The sequence below is a fragment of the Rhodamnia argentea genome, chromosome 2 (genome assembly GCF_020921035.1).
Source record: "Rhodamnia argentea isolate NSW1041297 chromosome 2, ASM2092103v1, whole genome shotgun sequence".
In the NCBI taxonomy this organism is placed as follows: domain Eukaryota; kingdom Viridiplantae; phylum Streptophyta; class Magnoliopsida; order Myrtales; family Myrtaceae; genus Rhodamnia; species Rhodamnia argentea.
Window position 1 is genome coordinate 35369763 of NC_063151.1, and position 17004 is coordinate 35386766.

The window sequence follows — 17004 nt, forward strand, 5'->3', positions numbered from 1 at the left end:
AAAGTTAGCGCTTACGTGTCACCATAGGATGCATCCATTTGATCACTCTTTTTCTCTTTAGCAATTACACGGGCCGCACCATCCAAAACCAACGGGGCCTAATGTAGCCGTTTGGACTTACCCTGATGGACCATCCTATCGGGCTCAATGGGCCACTAGGCCCATTAGCAACCCAACCCTAACTTACGTTTGTTAAAAAATATAATCCGTGGTTTCAATGCGCCCCATCAGCAGCTTATGTGACACGCATTTTCCCATTAACATCCATTTAAAATTCGATACATATCTAGAGTTACAATGAAAAGAATTTGATGTGGAATTCAAAACTATTGTCTGAGTTTAGTTTTAGGCCGGATCTAGACGGAGGTGGTCGGTCGCCATATTCAGACAGTAATGGTATCTAGACGGAGGTGGTCGGTCGCCATATTCAGACAACAATGGTATCTAGACGGAAGTGGTCGGCCGTCAGGCTCGGACAGTAATGGTCAATCATGGACGATCGCTCGTGTTAGCGTGGGCTGTCTATTAGATTCAAAATAGGAAGAGTTCTTCTTATTTTATACTATTTCTATGTATATCCCATGTTTCTATGTATATCTCCCGATTTATAGGTCAATTAGGGTTAGTTCTCTTCTCTGTATATAAGCGTGCTTATAGACTTATAAACGAATAAAAGGAATAGAGAAACCACAATTGATTCCTTCTAGAATTCTTTTTTTCTACAGCTCGTCCATGGCAGTGACCTTGCTCATCATGGTACCTTCATCCTCAGTGGTGTCTCAACGGTGACTCAAGTAATTGGCCATGGACGGCAGCTCATGCACAAATTCGGCAACAACGGCTCGAGATCCCGCGGCAGCTCGAGTAGTCGGCAATAGGCCTGGCAACACATTCACCGACACAACCCTTCCTTTGACTCCAAGTCAGATATCATTAATTGGGCTTTTATTAGTCAACTCGGAACTAGTTGACGTTCGATGGATTCGACGACCCTACTGACGTCGGTGAAGTTGGCATTCTCAATAATATGGAATGATAAGTCTCACCTTAAGCATTTCCTTCGAGATGGAACATGGATCCCTGGCCCAAGTTCTATCGAAAACCCTATTAAAAGCAAATTCACGAAACAAGCTCACCGATATAATTCAAACTAATCTATTCCATTGGGAAATTGTATTGTCTCGTGCTCATATATTTTGGGTTTTCTCGATGTGGATAAGTTTCAATAAGCATTGGTAAGCACCAAAAAGATGTCACTAAAAGGACTGTTGTTTCAGAAAAATTACCAAAAAAAAAATTTTCATAAACCTATTATACGTATGTTAATTTAGTTCTAAGCCTTTTAATTTTGACAATTGAGTCTAAACCTTATGAACATTTGTCAATGCAACCCTTTCGGCTAATTTTAACTAGAATTTACAGACGTGGACACCGGTCGTGCCTATCTATGTGACACGATACGACCGACATTGACGTGGATAGTTTTTATAATTTTCTTTCATTGTTTTATTGTTTATGAAAACGTTTAGACATATATTGTTGCTAATACTGAAAAAAAAAATTCATCGACTAATAATTTCAGCGATCATTTTTAGAAAAAAAAATATTTTTTCAAATTATTCATCTTATGCTAAACAAACGGAGTTAGGATTACAAAATTTGGCGGCTTAATTGAATTAAAGTCGACAATGCTTCCAAATTAACAAGTTGGTAAGCAAAGCAAATAAAGAAATGGCAACTGAATAGAATCATTGGTAAATTGTAAAGGCAAAAAAATTCTGCTTGTTTTTTTTTTTTTTTTTTTTTTTTTGAGGGGATTTACACAGAACATTTGAATTATCCATATTAATAAGAGTTTTCAGCAATTCGAAGCTGAAATCCTAAACGAGCGATGTTTTAGAATGGCGAGAGAGATATTTGCAAATGATCAGATCATAAATGAAAGCCAAGACAGCTCACGAAAGTAAATTATTATATTGACATTACATAGACACCTAGTTTTCCACAAAATTATTTGCCTTCTTCCATTCGGCTCCTGCCATATGCCTTCTCAGTTCTTTCTGAGGTCCACAGAGGTCGACCCTACAACAGCAAATTTCGAGCCAGGATAAGGAGAGAATCGAAACGAGCATGTGATCTCCAAGAAAAAAAAGCTGCCATGCCATCCCTTCGTGACAACAACAATTCACAAACTTTTCACTCCCCAACAACAAGTGCAATCCATCTCCGTCTTTAGCACGCTCCGATCTGCGACAGCAACGCCTTGATCTTCCGGGCGGGTCGCCTCCTGTGGTTCTCCCTCTGCTTCCTCTTGCTCATCCATGAGAGGCACCCGACTTGCCTGCACCTGCAACTCCTTTGCCCATCTTCCTTCTCTCCCTCCTCGCTGTCTCTCGTCGACGTGCTGCCTTCCTCTTCTTCTTCGTCTCCCGTTTCTTCTTTCGCCCCAGCCTGCGGAACCCACGTATGTTGGTCGCCAGTTATGATTCGAAGAAGTGCTTGAACTCAGAAAAACTTTAGATTTCGATCGAGAAACTAACTTCTATCGACCTGATTATTACTCTAGCTTGGAGGGGTGGTACAACAAATCGAGTGCTAGATAGATAACTTAATTTCAGAGAGATGTAACAAGAGAACCACACCTGCCAAACCGAAGTTGGACTTCGTCCATACGCAGAGTTTAGGATTGAGTAGACAGTGTCCATCTTCTACTACGCTTATGTAATTATAGTCCACATGGTCAAACGTACATGTCAAGTGTCTTCATCGTCGAAATGTCGAATCCTATCGCAATGCCATGACCCTGGATACCGACACCACTCATGGAAAATGATCGTATGCTACGGATTTCATCTCACGTTATATATCATGCGTGCTATAAGGAAGAATGTTCAAAAAGTTATAAATCTATTTTGCTTTTGCCAATTCAATCATTAATCTTTTAATTGTAATAATCGAATCCTATACCTTTTCATGTTTTGCCAATTATCGAAAATCGCCGACGTGAACGCCGATTGTCCTATGTGGCGCAGCCAGTGCTAACAATTCCTAATAATATTTTTAATATATTTCAAAATTTATAATTACATAAGCGTGGTGGAAGATGGACGCTGTCTATTTAATCCTAAACTATGCATATGGACAAAGTCCAACATTGGTTTGGTAGGTTTTGTTCTCTTGTCACATCTATGTGAAATTAAGTTATCGATCTAACGTGCTCGATTTGTTGTACCACATGGTCAAACGTACATGTCAAGTGTCTTCATCGTCGAAATGTCGGATCCTCTCGCAATGCCATGATCCTGGATACCGACACCACACGTGGTGATCGTATGCTACAGATTTCATCTCACGTTATATATCATGAGTGCTACAAGGAAAATTGTTCAAAAAGTTATAAACCTATTGTAGTTTTGTCAATTCAGTTATTAATCTTTTAATAGTAACAATTGAGTCCTATATATATTCGGGTTTTGCCAATTGAATCATCTGCTCAATTTTGATCAAATGGCGCGGCCGACGCCGACAATCACATCAACGATTTCTGATCAAAATCGGCCGGATGGACTCAATTGGCACAATTAAAATATTTAGGACTAAATTGACAAAAATGCAATATATGTAAGACTTTTTTGGATAATTTTTTCAGTACTATATGCGTGAACTTTACCGTACACTTGCATCAAAAAGGTTATAAACCCTAAAAATATCTTAGCGCCCATCTTTTGGAAATGGTGCGGTTTCACGTAGCAAAGGAAAGTGCAGCGCACAGATGAGACCAAATCGGGAATCGCAGGACGAACTATTCATTCGCCGAAGAAGAAGATGTACGTTTCCACCCTAAAAAAGCATGTGCCGACCAAAGTAGTGGGTGTTGCTATTTCATTGAGAGAGTCGATGAAGAAACCCCAAAAAGAAAGACCTATAAAATGATGATAATCGATGCAAGCCTACAAAGAAGTCCTTGGAGAAAAGAATTACTTTTGAAATTCATCATTATTGCAGCATCTCGATGTTGAGAAGAACCAAACAGTAGGATCAAAATCAAGCACGGAACGAACGATTGTACGGCAAATTCAAATTGCAAAAGATTGAAGCCCGGATCTGGAAAAGGGTTAAAGACGAGTTTGGCTCTATTGGTGGAGCAAGATTAACTCTGGATGAGCAAGGGGAAAGCGAACAAAAGGGAAAGAGGCAGGCTCGTGATCGGGTATAAGGGATCGTGGGGCCACGTTGTGCTCGGAGCAGGAGGGACCAATTTCTATCACTCTCGATGTTGGGCGGGAACATTTCATGGGATGCTCGGTTGTAGTTGTCGTTCTGTTCGTTGAGGATAAATGGTGCTCGAAAAAGCAAAAGGACAAATTATCGTACTTAGGCGAAGATATTCCTAAAGATGAGAGGAGATGGGATATTGAATTTGAAGAGAATGCTTACGTGACTTGACTGTTAATCTGTCATTATCAAGACTAAAAGACTGCAACAGTGGTTGGGATCTGATTATATCCTCTCAAAACCTGATTATTATGTCATTTTCAACATTTAGACTAATGGGCGGACTGAAATTATATGAATATAAGATATAAGGCATATTATAAACCTGGAAGTCAGGCGACGTGAAACTGTACCTTAACACAAAACATTCGTACCTCTTCCTCGGACTTCATTTTCGAATTTGAATGTGGCGACTCCTCGCTATCGGCACTGCACCGTTTCGGCATCCTCTCTCCAATCGACGGTGTCGAAGCCAGGCTTGGGCTGCTCGACGTCAGATCGGTCAGCGTGCTCTGAATTCCAATATCCCTAGTCGCTCTCACCACTTTCTTTTCTGGAAAAAAAAAATAATCCAAGTAACAGAAGACCTAAATAGCTCTTGATTAGAACAACCGAACTTATTTAGATTGGACACGGATTGAAAATACAAAAGGGTAGTTGAAATGAACCTTGAATTGGGATTTGGAGCACATTTTCTTGTGGGTTGGGAGAGGCAAGCTTGTTACTGGTTTGTACAGAGAAATACGAATGATGTGAAGAAGCAGAGTAGATGAGAGGTGCAGACATGGTGATCCGGCTGGTCATCATGTTGCGGAAAGATCTGGCACTGAGAGTTTTTGAAGACAGGCACTCCATTGGCACCTGCCCGGAGAGCGGGTTGCTGATGTACTTCTCTGCATCGCTCCACTTTGAATTCAGAGCGAATCCTTCTGGCGACAAGCACTCCCACAGATACCCTGACCTCGCCTGCAATGCTGCGTTTCACACACAGTACGATTCGTGAACTTTCCGAACGTAAGACAAAAGAACGGAAAAACCAGCTTCGTTAGGATAAGGAAGACCGTAATGTGTTTTTTTGGTTACCTTTGAGAGCAGTGGTGAAGGAGTATGTTGAAGGATCAATCTCATCTGCGCATAATGAGGTTCAAAACAGGAAAAAAAAAAATCAGGAAAACTGGATGACAAACCAAAAGGCCATGAGCTCTCGATGCCCGACTTATGGTATTTTAATGCACGCGATGCGCGCGCAACTCAAGCGAGGACTGTGCGAATCGAGTTCAGACAAGGATGGTCACGAGCTTGGATTCTAGAGAGAGAGAGAGAGAGAGAGTAAGAATTGGAAACCTCTAAAACAAGGGTAGCCAGGGGAAGAAGCAGTGCTGGAGGTGGTGAAGTTGGAACGGAAAGAGCGGTTGTCCTCTCGGAAGCTCCTGATGTTGGAAGCGGAGAACCTTCGGGAGCTGGTGTTGTGTCTGCTGATCCTGCTGGCTTTCAAATCCCAATCGTTCAAGTTGAAGTCCGAGGATGGTTCCTGATGGTGGTCTCTTCGCCTGGGAATATAGTTTGGAGATTGGTTTTCCATGGTCAGCTCTCTCTCTCTCTCTCTCTCAAATTTCTCAACTTTCCAAGTTCTGGGTTTTCTGCTTTGTTTCAGTTCGGATATGGAGGTTTGAATCTTTCAAATAAAATTAGTTTATTTTTCAGTGGGCGCCACTTTTTGCTGAATGATTGTTTTTTTTTTTTTTAAGGGGGGTCAGATTTTGCTGCTGAATGATTGTGGAGCAGTTTTTGAGTAGTACTTTTTGGTGTAGGGAAGGATATAGACAAACTCGTGGTGGATTCTCTCTTTGGCTTACTTTGTTGGGTAAAATTTCGAAATGGAGCCACTTCATATCGTTTGAATTGGTAAATAGATTTATTGACACTTTTTTGAATATGAGGGAGAATATAAGGTGAGAATATTTCTTGGAAGATTTGAGCCGCCCCAAGTACGTCATTTGAAAATTTTGAAATGATGAAATTGAGCTTTTCATCCAATCAATCAGTTATTTGCTTGCAAATAATGCACTGCGGCCTAAGTTTTCCAACTAATATACCATTAAGTCATGAAGAAGTCCACTTATGTGGCACAAATGGAAAACGTAGAATAAGGCAAGAAGAGGGATATGTCGAGAACGACGATAGCTAGTTATAATTGCCAAATATACAGAATCCGATGAGCCACTATCCCGGTGCCGCATTGTAAGGATCAAGCAACCCTCACCATGGACAAGCGGTGACCGTGCCGTCAAAGGGGTCATGTTCCAGCGATGACATGGGACGGTGGCTAGCTCAAATGTGAGATGCACTGGCATCCTCTCCAGCAACAACCCCCCCCAAAAAGTCTCTAACTTTGAGCAATGGTAATCAAAGATATGCACACGTAAGAATATGTTTCCACTGCTCTCTCCTACATCATTTAAAGGTTGTTAAATATGAATTTCTAGAGTTTTGAAGTAATTCGATTGTTTATACTCTCAGAACGATGGCCATATTAGTATAATTAGATCGTGAACAACGATGGGACTTCACTGGACAAATGGCGCCGGTTAGGGAACCGTAGAAACGTTAAATTCAGTGTCTCATTGCCCCATTTCCTAGTGTAAAAAAGCCTCTGCATCTGTTGTTGCTTTGTTGTTCGATTTCTACGGAAGAAGCACGCAGAAGATGGGCGTGAAGTTGGAATGGAATGACTGTTGACTATGGTTCGGTTTTAGCTGGAACATTCGCCTCCAACTTGGTGAAACTGGAGACGATAGAGTAAGAATAGACACATGCAAGAGAGGGAGAAGGAAGGGTTGTTGTCAGGATGGGCTGGACGAAGAGGAAAAGGAGTGGTGGATGGCATGCATGGCAGCGGGATTTCATTACAACAACACTCCATCGTCTCGTCTCTTCTCGGTGTTCCTGCGTACGTGAATTGATGATGATGAGGAGGAGGCTGTCGTCGTTTCCTCTCCTCTTCTCTTCTGACATTTCTAGATTGTACCACCGAGGAAGAATCAAGGGGTCCCACTCCCAATAAGTAAAGCTCATCAGGGCCGTCAGTTTTGTCTGATCTGTACGCCTTGTTGTTTCGTTGACAATGATTATGGCGCTGGGGGGTGATGCTGCGGTGGGCCCCGCCTTCACTTCATTTGATTTTGTAAGAGTTTTTATTTCCCCTTTTCCAATTTAAACTCGTTCAATTTCAAGGAGATGATCCCTTCTGATGTCATGCCTACCCCTAATAACACCTCTTGATCTTTGGTGGTCCCGAGTCCTATGTACGATTTTGTTTTATATGCGCGTGAATTTCCTAAATAATTTTCTTTCGCGGGATGGTGAAATTTACAGGTCGTATTATTAAAATTAAACAAAAGTAATTACTAAGCATATTTAAAAATTATTTTGATTAGGGGTGTGCAACCAGATCAGGTTTATTCGGAATTCACATCGAAATTACCCAAAAAAACAGGTTCGGGAACCTGTTCCCATTCAAACCGATCCGAAAATCGATTATAAATCTTGGGAAACGGTTGGAACCGGACCGGTTCTCCGCTCCAAGTACCTAGTAACCGGATTGATTCTCGGCTCCAAGTACCTAAGAACCGGATCGGTTTTGGAATTGATTTTTAGCAATTGTTAAAAAAAAAACCCTAGTCTCGCTTGCCTCGCTTATTCTATTTTTGGTAGATTGTAATTTCTATTGCTCATATTAGAGGATTGTTGCTTTTGGTGGTTAGTGAATTTTATTATTCATCTTTTACTTTAAATCGTTTCATTGCTACTCATATTATTTTGTTGAAAAAAATGAAATAAAAAAAAGAAGAAAAATATGTTCTCGGGTAGATCTTAAAACCGGATCGAAAAAACAGAGTATGTTCCAAAATAGGTTTCAAAAATTTGGAACATATTATAACAGGATCTGTTTTATGATCCTGGATTCGAACCTACCCACCCAGCCATGCTCATCCTATATTTTAACATCCAAATGGTTAATTGCGTGGAGAAAAGCAATACAGCGCACGCTGTGATTTTTTTTTTTAAATGCACGCGAGCATCAGCCGTGGAAATTTGCTTAGAATTTGCAATTTCTAAGTCGGGGCTCAACCGACCCCGCCCATGATCTCAAAGTCGGGCTCGACTAGACTCGACCCGTTTTGGAAGAAGTTGTGTACAGACGGGCCTTGATGTTGAGACTCATTTGTCGGCCAAGCCTCACCAGGCTAGGCCCGGGATGGTCAAATCCAAGGACCACTGCCACGGGGGCATGATCTAATCGTCACTGTGGTTGATTGCCTCGACGACACTGAAAATGGGCCACGAAAGCAAAAAGGGTCGAGGAGAGTAATCGCGGGCAGGAGCCACCACACAAAGTCGCGGAAGCGATATCGAGTTGTCCGGATCTCGATCGTTGAGAGAGACGCCCTCCGCTATGGGCGAGCATGGTTCCAGGTTCTAAAAGTTGAAAAATTGGCTCCGACGATTTTGGTTTCACTAGCCTGAGCTTTTACTTCTAGTGATACTTATGACCGAGACTTTTATTTTATTTATATTTCAAATTCTTCTTCTATGTAAATATGAGTTATGGTCATTAATATGATGATTCACCGCAATATTTCAATCAAGTATCAAGATGGAACCTAAATAGGCCCTAGAGCCGATCCTAAAACTTGTGACATGATAGGTTTCAAAATATGCGGGACAGGTTTTAGGTTCCCAAAATTGAGAAACCAGTTCCGATAGGTAGGTTCCAAATTCCGTGTAGAATTTCAACCGATCTTGAAATCGCTCACCCCTAACCACCATGACAATCACCGCAAATGCTAGTCTTGTGTATCGTCGTAGTGGTTGATCATTGCAATGACTCTCGTAGTGGGGAACGAAAAAGGTATTCTTGCGTTTGTTCAAATGATATTCACAAATAATTCATCGATAATGAAAAGAGATGGAAAAGGAAAGTTGATTCGTTTGGTACCCAAAACAAAATTCGAGCTACAGATGTATCAAGAAAACACTTCCAAGATGCATGATGGTTTTCGTGTATCAATCTGCTACTAAAAAACATATTTAGGCTCCACTTATTTCACGAAAAATAAGTGATTGCAAAAATATTTTTCTAAAAATGATTGTTTGTATCACTCACAAGTTCACAAAAATTAATAGACAGATTTTTCTCGTCCGGAAAACATTTAGAAATAAATCATTGTAACCGATGAAAATTTTCTCAATTAACTTACTGTTTCAAACGTTTGTTTTTAGGAAAAAGGAAAATTAAAATTATTTATTTTTACGAAAAATTGGAGCCTTGTCTTCTATTTCAAATTTCCCTTGCATTAGAAGATTTTCATAACGACGATGACGAGATCATGACGAAAGCAATCTAAGTAGGAAAAAATTCTAATAAGGGCTCGAAGTGCATCATTTTCTTAAATAAAAATATTAAGTGCATCTTATTTTAAATAAAAGCATAAAGTGGCCATGACTGTTTCAAATAAGGCCCCAAGTAGTCATGTAGTTTCAAACGAGAGCCTAGTCTTAGGGACATTTTCGTCTTTATGACTTTTTTTTTTTTTTTTTTTCCTTTTTTCTATTTTTCAAAAATTAAAGTAGTCAATATATTAAAAAATAATAACACAGGCAACCTCTACCACATGTGGCCGCCACTCCGCCGCCGGTGGGGCATCGGTGATGGCCGATGACCTCGCTGACCAGAGGCGAGGAAAACCGAGAGAGTGCTGCTACCCTCTCTCAAATCTGGGCGAGTTCATCTTCTTCCAAATTTTGCTAGAGAAGCTATGAGTTCATCTTCTCCAAATTTCATATTTTTGACCGAGAATTCACATGTGGGTCTTGTCCAGTGGAAGCAACCCCACCACACAAACGCAGGCTCACCTCAGACCTCCTCCTCTGTCGGACATCTTCTTCCAGATAAAAGGGATCGTTCAATACTTTTGTCTGACCTTGTCACTGTTCATCTTCTTCCAGATGAGCAAACATATGAAATTCAAACAAGTTACAGATTTGAGAGCCTTTGGTTTTCGGTGTTGAGGGATCGTCGTGCAAAATACAATTATCTAACTAAAAATTTCTAGCAATCGTCCCTACATGCTTTGCTGCAGCATTCCAGTGTAACCGAGATCTCGAAGGCCTCTAGAATCGTTTGGTGGAGAATCATCTTCTGGGTTTTTAAAGCTCGCAGGGGTCGAAGGGTTCCATCTCGGTAAGTTTGGTTGTTTTCTTCCTCCTTTTTTTCAAAGGTGTTTTTTTTTTTTTGGTCGAATTTCTCGAAGTTGTTTGGTTGCTGGGAAAATGTAGGTTTTTGGGGAGACTCAGGGCTTGGTGGAGGGTGAAGGCAGTGGCAACGAGAGATGAACAGTAACTAGGAAAAGAGGAAGAAGAAGAACAATGACAAAGAAAAATAAAAAGAAAAGTAAATGACAGAAATGCCATTGAGACCATGCCCCTTTTTTAGACTATATAGCAGCTTTCGGGGCTCTTATTTGAAAGAATGTTCACTCGATATCCTTATTTGAGAAAACGATGGCACTTCAAGACCTTATTTGAAATTTTTGCATTTAAGTATAACCATCAGCTTTGCCATTTCTTTTAGAGCATATTTGTTTGTACTTTGGCAAAAGTAATTTTTTTTATAGTTTGCTAAGTTGTACGAAATGTTTATCCACACGTAATCACCGCATCAAAATTTGAAAATTTCTCCTAATTTTATAACTTTATAAGGAGAATTATATGCAATTTTATGTGTTGAAATTTGTACAATGCGAAAATTTTCAAGTGCTGTGAGTTAAGAACAAAATCGAAATGCATTCATTGCACGATTTGGATAAAGCAAAAGTAATGGCAGAAGGATACTAAAAGTGCCAAAGTATATAGCGTTCACTTTAGTGTCAATTTTTTAAATTAATTAAGTGTCAATTTTTTTAAAAAAATTGTTATTTGAGTTCCAACTCCAATGAGCTTTGCCGAAAATCTTACATGATAATTTTTTTTTATTAATGACCTTATCCTATATGGCCCGCCGAAGAATCCCGATCAGCAATAAAAAAAAGCTAATAATAAAAAAAAAAAAATAAAGGCTAAAAAACTAAAAAAGAAAGGAAAAGAAGTGCGTTGCGGCGGCGAGGGTGTGGGATGACTGGGGCTTAGCGACCCTTGCCGGCCATCCCCCATCTCCTCTTCGCTTCTTCCCATCTTCGCTTTGCTTCTCGCGCGCACTTTTCAACTCCCCATTGGTTCTGCTCCCACACTAAGTGTTCAATGAAATGCCTAAACCATGCTCTCATTCAATCTTCTCTTTCACCCACTTTGTCATTTGGAGCTAGTGTCGAGGCTTGCCAGCAGCGGCCCTTGGCTAGATATGGACGAGAGCCAATGACCCCCATCGGCCATCCCCCACCCTTGTCGGCTATTATCGGCAATGGCGGGGCCCTCGCCGCTGCAAGCCAAACCTTTTTTTAAGGTTTTTTTTAGCTTAATTTAATTTTTTTTAGCTTATTTTTAAGTTTGAAAGTCTATTTGGACTGAATTTGTAAAAATATTTGCAACTTGGATTGATTTTTTTTAAAAAAATTGAGGTGGATTTTTTTTTTAAAAAAATTCACATGGATTTTTTTAAATTATAAATGACATGTCACTAAAAAATTTTAATTATAAATGCCACGTTTATTTTTTTGGCTGGAATCTCTCTTCGATGTCATGCAAATGGATTTATTTCTTCGATTTGATACTTAAGTGAGCTTTTAAAAAATTTTAGTACTAAAGTGAGTATCGTATATAAATTCTGACACTTACTATGCTCTCCTGATCAAGAGTCATAAAGTAAAAGTATACCTAGACAAGTCCTTAATAGATCGAGTGTCCCACCACTCTCAAACCCTAGAAAAAGGTTGATATTTCTTACCCAAGTGGCGCAATGTGTAGAACGTGACGGTATCTTTAAAAATATGAAGCACGATGTGTCCATGACTTGGGGTTGGCTGGCTTGGTAGTGGACTTTGGGTTGGCTATGTGTTTGTCGTGGCATCAGATTGTTATATTATCGGGTCAATCGAGTCTTCGGTTGAAAAAGCTTTCAAAAGAAAAAAAATTATAATAGCCATGTCCCGTTTTATAACTTTTGAAGCTGCAATGATTAATTTGTGTTCAAAAATCTAAATATGATTATCGAGACGAAAGTAGCTTATAAGTGCAAATGGGCAGTCCCTTCTTTCAACAATTTTTAAAAAAAAAAAAAGGTCTTAATTGGATTTTTTTTTACTATAATTTTCTAATTATAGATTTTTCAACTTTGGGACTTCAAAAAAAAAAAATTATTTGTTTTGCTGCCATGCCCCCCTCCCCGTTGGAACCAAGAGAATAATGATAACTTCAAAAGTTTGAAACGAATGCATGAATAATGACTAGATGAAGAACCTTTTAATAAAATGCAAATGCTCGTGCTATAACTCTCTATTTCCGAAACTCACAATGCTTTTGTGGCTTGCTTGCAATGTTTCACAAGTCTTATTTATAGCTGAAGAAACGTAGCAGTTAAAATGAAGTAACAAGCAAATCCACAAAGTACAATCCATTGAGAAATCTTCGATGACTATGTTGGCATTATATGTGCTTCGGTAACTCCCTTCCATTAATAAATGTAGCTTTTTTGATCTTCAAACTTCTTCGTGCGCCTATCATGAGTCATGCTTCACCGATTCGTTTTCATTCTACTTCCGACACCCACCATAAACCAAGATATTCTTTGAAGAATACTAACAACCAAATCTAGAACTCAACAACCAACTAGCTCAAATGTCCAACAATCCATTTTCATGCTTTTCGAACGCTGCCCCCGACCTAAATCTGCCCCTGCTATCATCGGCCAATTGATCGAAAAATTGTAATTGGGTCGAATCGTCTAAAATACGTAATTTATTCAAGCTCGGATGCACACACTTGATGTGGTTCTAGGAGTGCCCCATAAATCGAATTAGTTTTGCAATCGAGAGGGGCATTGACTATTCCAAGGAATCAACCCAGTCATCATTCAACGGTCCACTCTTTCCTCCTCCTCCTCCTCCCAGATTCCACCACCGTCCACTTATGTGAATTCCCACTCCATTCACATGGTCGAATTCACTTTTAGATGCACCTAATAATCTCTCCATCCATCCATCCATCCATATAATAACACTCAGCTTTCCCTTCCATCCTCTACTGCTTGTCTGACCCCAGAACCAAAAACCCACCAATCTTGCTAGTTTCTCTGTCAAAACGACGATGGCTTGTTCCAGCTCTGCTCTCAGAACCATCTCTTCCTCCTCCGCGAAGCTTGCCAGGAGCTCCGGATCTGCAAGCGGTTCGCCTCCCAAGACGCTCGTGCCCTTCAGCCTCTCGGCCCCGTTTCTGCCTAAGCTCGCCGCGACGTCTCCCTCGAGCTTGAGCCAGAGCTTCTCTGCCTTGCCCAGAAGATCCTTCTCTTGCAAGAGCCAGGCCTATCCTGCTGGTGACTCGACCCCTGGTAAAGTTCCTTACCCACTTTTTCGGTTTTTTTTTTTTTTTTCGGGCAAAACCTCCCAGAGAAAAAGAAGGGTCTCTGTCTGAACTCATTTTGCTGGATCAAGTCAATCTCTTTTCGAGAAACGACGAGAACGCAGTGACCTCATGAAAGATCCGGGTCCCGATGCCTTCTTTTTTCCTATCGGTGCGAATCGATTGGAACCCATAACCTTAACTTTCTCGAGATTACTGATGAAGAACTTCTTGTATGGGTCTGTATAGGGAAAGTGCAAGAACTGAACGTGTACGAGATCAACGAGAGAGATCGAGGAAGCCCGGCTATCCTCAAATTGAGCCAGAAGCCCGTCAATTCGCTCGGCGATCTCATCCCTTTCAGCAACAAAGTCAGCTCCTTGCTCCCCACTTCGTTTCATCTCTGCATTATTCGACGCATCTTTCGTCTTCCTGGATCATGTTACTCACTCAACGCGACATTTGCAAACCTTTTTCGTTGGGGGGGTCAATACTTGGCCTTTTTACTGGGCATGAACTACTTATTCTGAACTTCTTGCGCTTGATTCTGTCGGGATCTTACTGGTCAACAATCTCTCTTACTGGGCAATAATAGAGTAACGTTGATTTGTGCCCTGAAGCTTATTGTGAAGATCGGTATCTTCTTCACCGTTAACATGTAGGGTCACAATTTATATGTTGGGAAAGAGACTAGCGTCTGTATTTGATGAATAATACACAGGATTGAAATACTGTAACATTAGTAAGATAAAAATTAAAACTTTTTTTCAATCGACAATTTATAAGAATGGAACTGTCAGGTTTTAGTCCGAGGACTAAATTCTATACTGCAACACAACATCAGTTAATTAATTTTTCTCTTCCATAAATTCGCAATGCAGTTGTACAGTGGGGACCTGCAAAAGAGAGTGGGCATAACCGCGGGCATATGCATCCTAATCCAGAACAAGCCGGAGAAGAAAGGCGACCGCTACGAGGCCATCTTCAGCTTCTACTTCGGGGACTATGGCCACATCGCGGTCCAGGGCCCTTACCTGACCTACGAGGACACGTTCCTGGCCGTGACCGGCGGGTCCGGCATCTTCGAGGGGGCGACCGGGCAGGTCAAGCTCCAGCAGCTCATCTTCCCTTACAAGCTCTTCTACACCTTCTACCTCAAGGGCATCAAGGACTTGCCTGCAGAGCTCCTGGGGAAGCCGGTCGAGCCCAGCCCCAGCGTCGAGCCCAGCCCCACCGCCAAGGCCTGCGAGCCGCACGCCACGATTGCTAATTTCACTGATTGATTGCGGGGTACGATCGTGAAATCGAAATTTAGAGCTCTTAGTTTAGTAATAACGGGTTGCCTTGTTATGCCCCATGGGTGTGGTGCTCCTCCTTTTGTTAGTGTTGACGACTTGCGGTGTTGCTTTTATGTGGGGGCTCTCTTTGCTGATGAGGCCAGAGTGGAGCATAAAGTTTCTGTGCTGCTAAAATGGAATATCCTTTAATTTGTGCGATTGATTCAGATCTTTCAATGCTTGTGCAATCGATTTATCATGTTGATCAATGTCACGATCCAGCTCATTCTTTGGCAAGAGAAAATCACTTGTTTTTTTTCCGGAACAAAGGTCCTCATTTCATATGAAAAAAAGAACTCATAATTTTAAAATAAAAATGCGATTTCCATACAGTAGTTAGAATAAGTAAATTTAAAAAATGAATCAACTTGTTATTGCTCGTAAATACTGATCTAATCTTTAAAGATGGATCTATTGTAGCATCAAAGCTCACACAATGACTAATTATTGAATTCGAATATCACCAGTAACGAGCGCACGAAGAAAAAATCACTTTCGTTTGATGGAATTTGGCACCATTTGAGCGGCCTAGTCCTTTTCAATTTTTCTCTATCACAATCAAATCCAGCCCCACTGAATAGAATTTGGGTTCGAAGGGAGTGTCTACGTGGTGGTTCGGCCAGAACATAATGATTCACTACATCGCCATGTTTTAAGACCGATTGAGTGATTGACTTGACATGGAGATGAATGTGAAGCTGAAATAAAAAAGGTTTGGTGAGAGAATGATGGAAAGAAATGTCGATCTCAACCGGTCAGTTTCGATGACCAAAAAAAAAAAACCGGTCAGTTTGGAGAAAATATTAGGTACGTCTCGAGTGCCACGTCATCTCTGGATATTCCATACAAAATTTGACACGTGTACAGATGGCCCCACTTTTCAGAATTTTTTAAACGCACTCTGCTCCGTTACTGTGTCCTCTTTCCGCCGTACACCATTCACCATCATGAACCTCAAACAGTTCAAATCAAAGTCCCCCTTCTCTTCTTCTTCTTCTTCTTCTTCTTCGAATCCTCTCAGCTTCGAGGCCAAGAAAATGTCAGGCTGTGGAAAGGGAGGAAAGATGGCGTCGCAAAGAGGCACCAGAAAGTTTTGCGCAACAACATTTAGGGCATTACGCAACAGGCAATCCAGCTGCTGGCCAGTCATGGGAAAGTGAAGCGAATCGGCCCGCTGATCTACAGGGAGGCGCGGGTTACTGAAGAACTTCCTCGAAAACGTGATCCACGATGCCGTGACCTACATGGAGCACGCTCCGCGGAAGACAGTGACCACCATGGGCATGGTTTTAGAAGGGTCTTTATGTATAGTTGGTGATGCAGTTGTAACTTATTCTGGGTTTTCTGTTTCAAAAAAGTGAATTTGTGAGATTTTTTGTTCATCGTACGATGGGATCTATTTTTGGTGAATAGAATCAGTTTTAAGTTCTTCGATTTCATTCTCTGCTTGTGTTTTGGGATGCTTCATAATGCCTGGATTCAAACAAGGTCGGATGCAGAGAGCGTATCTGTGAACTCGAACTCAGAACTGGAAGCAAAGATTGAGTTAACAAAACTCGGTTTAGAGGAAGCAAAAATGGTGAGGGGTTGAAGGAGGAAGAAGAAAGAGCGTGAGGAGGGAGAGAGTAAAGGAAGAGAGAGAGAGAGAGAGAACGGAAAAGATAAGGGAGCATTTAAATTTTCTGAAAAGTGGGCCCTCCCTAACGGAGAAATGGGGAGAAAGTAACGGACCACAATGCGTTTAAAAAAAAATTCTGAAAAGTGGGCCACTTACACGTGTCAAATTTTGTATGGACTGTCTCAGAGATGACGTGGCACTCGAGGCGCACCTACTATTTTC

General features: G+C 41.0%; 2 protein-coding genes across 4 annotated transcripts; one reads left to right on the top strand and one right to left on the bottom strand.

Moving 5' to 3' along the window:
- Positions 1-1991: 1991 nt before the first annotated feature.
- Positions 1992-5960, bottom strand: LOC115737527. Of its 3 annotated transcripts, none has more exons than XM_030669890.2 (5): positions 5620-5956; positions 5359-5403; positions 4944-5249; positions 4642-4828; positions 1992-2451 (listed from the first exon to the last, which is right to left on the bottom strand). In XM_030669890.2, exons 1-5 carry the CDS (start codon positions 5855-5857, stop codon positions 2316-2318), a joined length of 912 nt encoding a protein of 303 aa, XP_030525750.1. In that variant the 5' UTR covers positions 5858-5956; the 3' UTR covers positions 1992-2315. The 3 variants fall into 3 exon arrangements, with proteins under 3 accessions (XP_030525750.1, XP_030525590.1, XP_048130942.1); XM_030669730.2 differs by having other exon boundaries at positions 1994-2460; positions 4650-4828; XM_048274985.1 differs by lacking the exon at positions 1992-2451 and adding an exon at positions 3347-3370 and having other exon boundaries at positions 4650-4828; positions 5620-5960.
- A 7389-nt stretch (positions 5961-13349) lies between these two features.
- Positions 13350-15325, top strand: LOC115737982 (allene oxide cyclase, chloroplastic-like). Its single transcript, XM_030670451.2, has 3 exons — positions 13350-13816; positions 14077-14198; positions 14709-15325. The coding sequence occupies exons 1-3, from the start codon at positions 13576-13578 to the stop codon at positions 15108-15110; spliced, it is 765 nt and encodes a 254-aa protein (XP_030526311.1). The 5' UTR covers positions 13350-13575; the 3' UTR covers positions 15111-15325.
- Positions 15326-17004: the final 1679 nt, after the last annotated feature.

Bases quoted from the DNA above. Each gene is read 5' to 3' on its own strand.
- LOC115737982 (XM_030670451.2), top strand. From the start codon at position 13,576: ATGGCTTGTTCCAGCTCTGCTCTCAGAACCATCTCTTCCTCCTCCGCG. The intron at 13,817-14,076 runs GTAAAGTTCCTT...GGGTCTGTATAG, and splicing joins TGCTGGTGACTCGACCCCTG to GGAAAGTGCAAGAACTGAAC. The intron at 14,199-14,708 runs GTCAGCTCCTTG...TTCGCAATGCAG, and splicing joins TCATCCCTTTCAGCAACAAA to TTGTACAGTGGGGACCTGCA.
- LOC115737527 (XM_030669730.2), bottom strand. From the start codon at position 5,857: ATGGAAAACCAATCTCCAAACTATATTCCCAGGCGAAGAGACCACCAT. The intron at 4,829-4,943 runs GTTCATTTCAAC...TTTTTTTTCCAG, and splicing joins GCTCCAAATCCCAATTCAAG to AAAAGAAAGTGGTGAGAGCG. The intron at 2,461-4,649 runs GTACGAATGTTT...CAACATACGTGG, and splicing joins AAATGAAGTCCGAGGAAGAG to GTTCCGCAGGCTGGGGCGAA.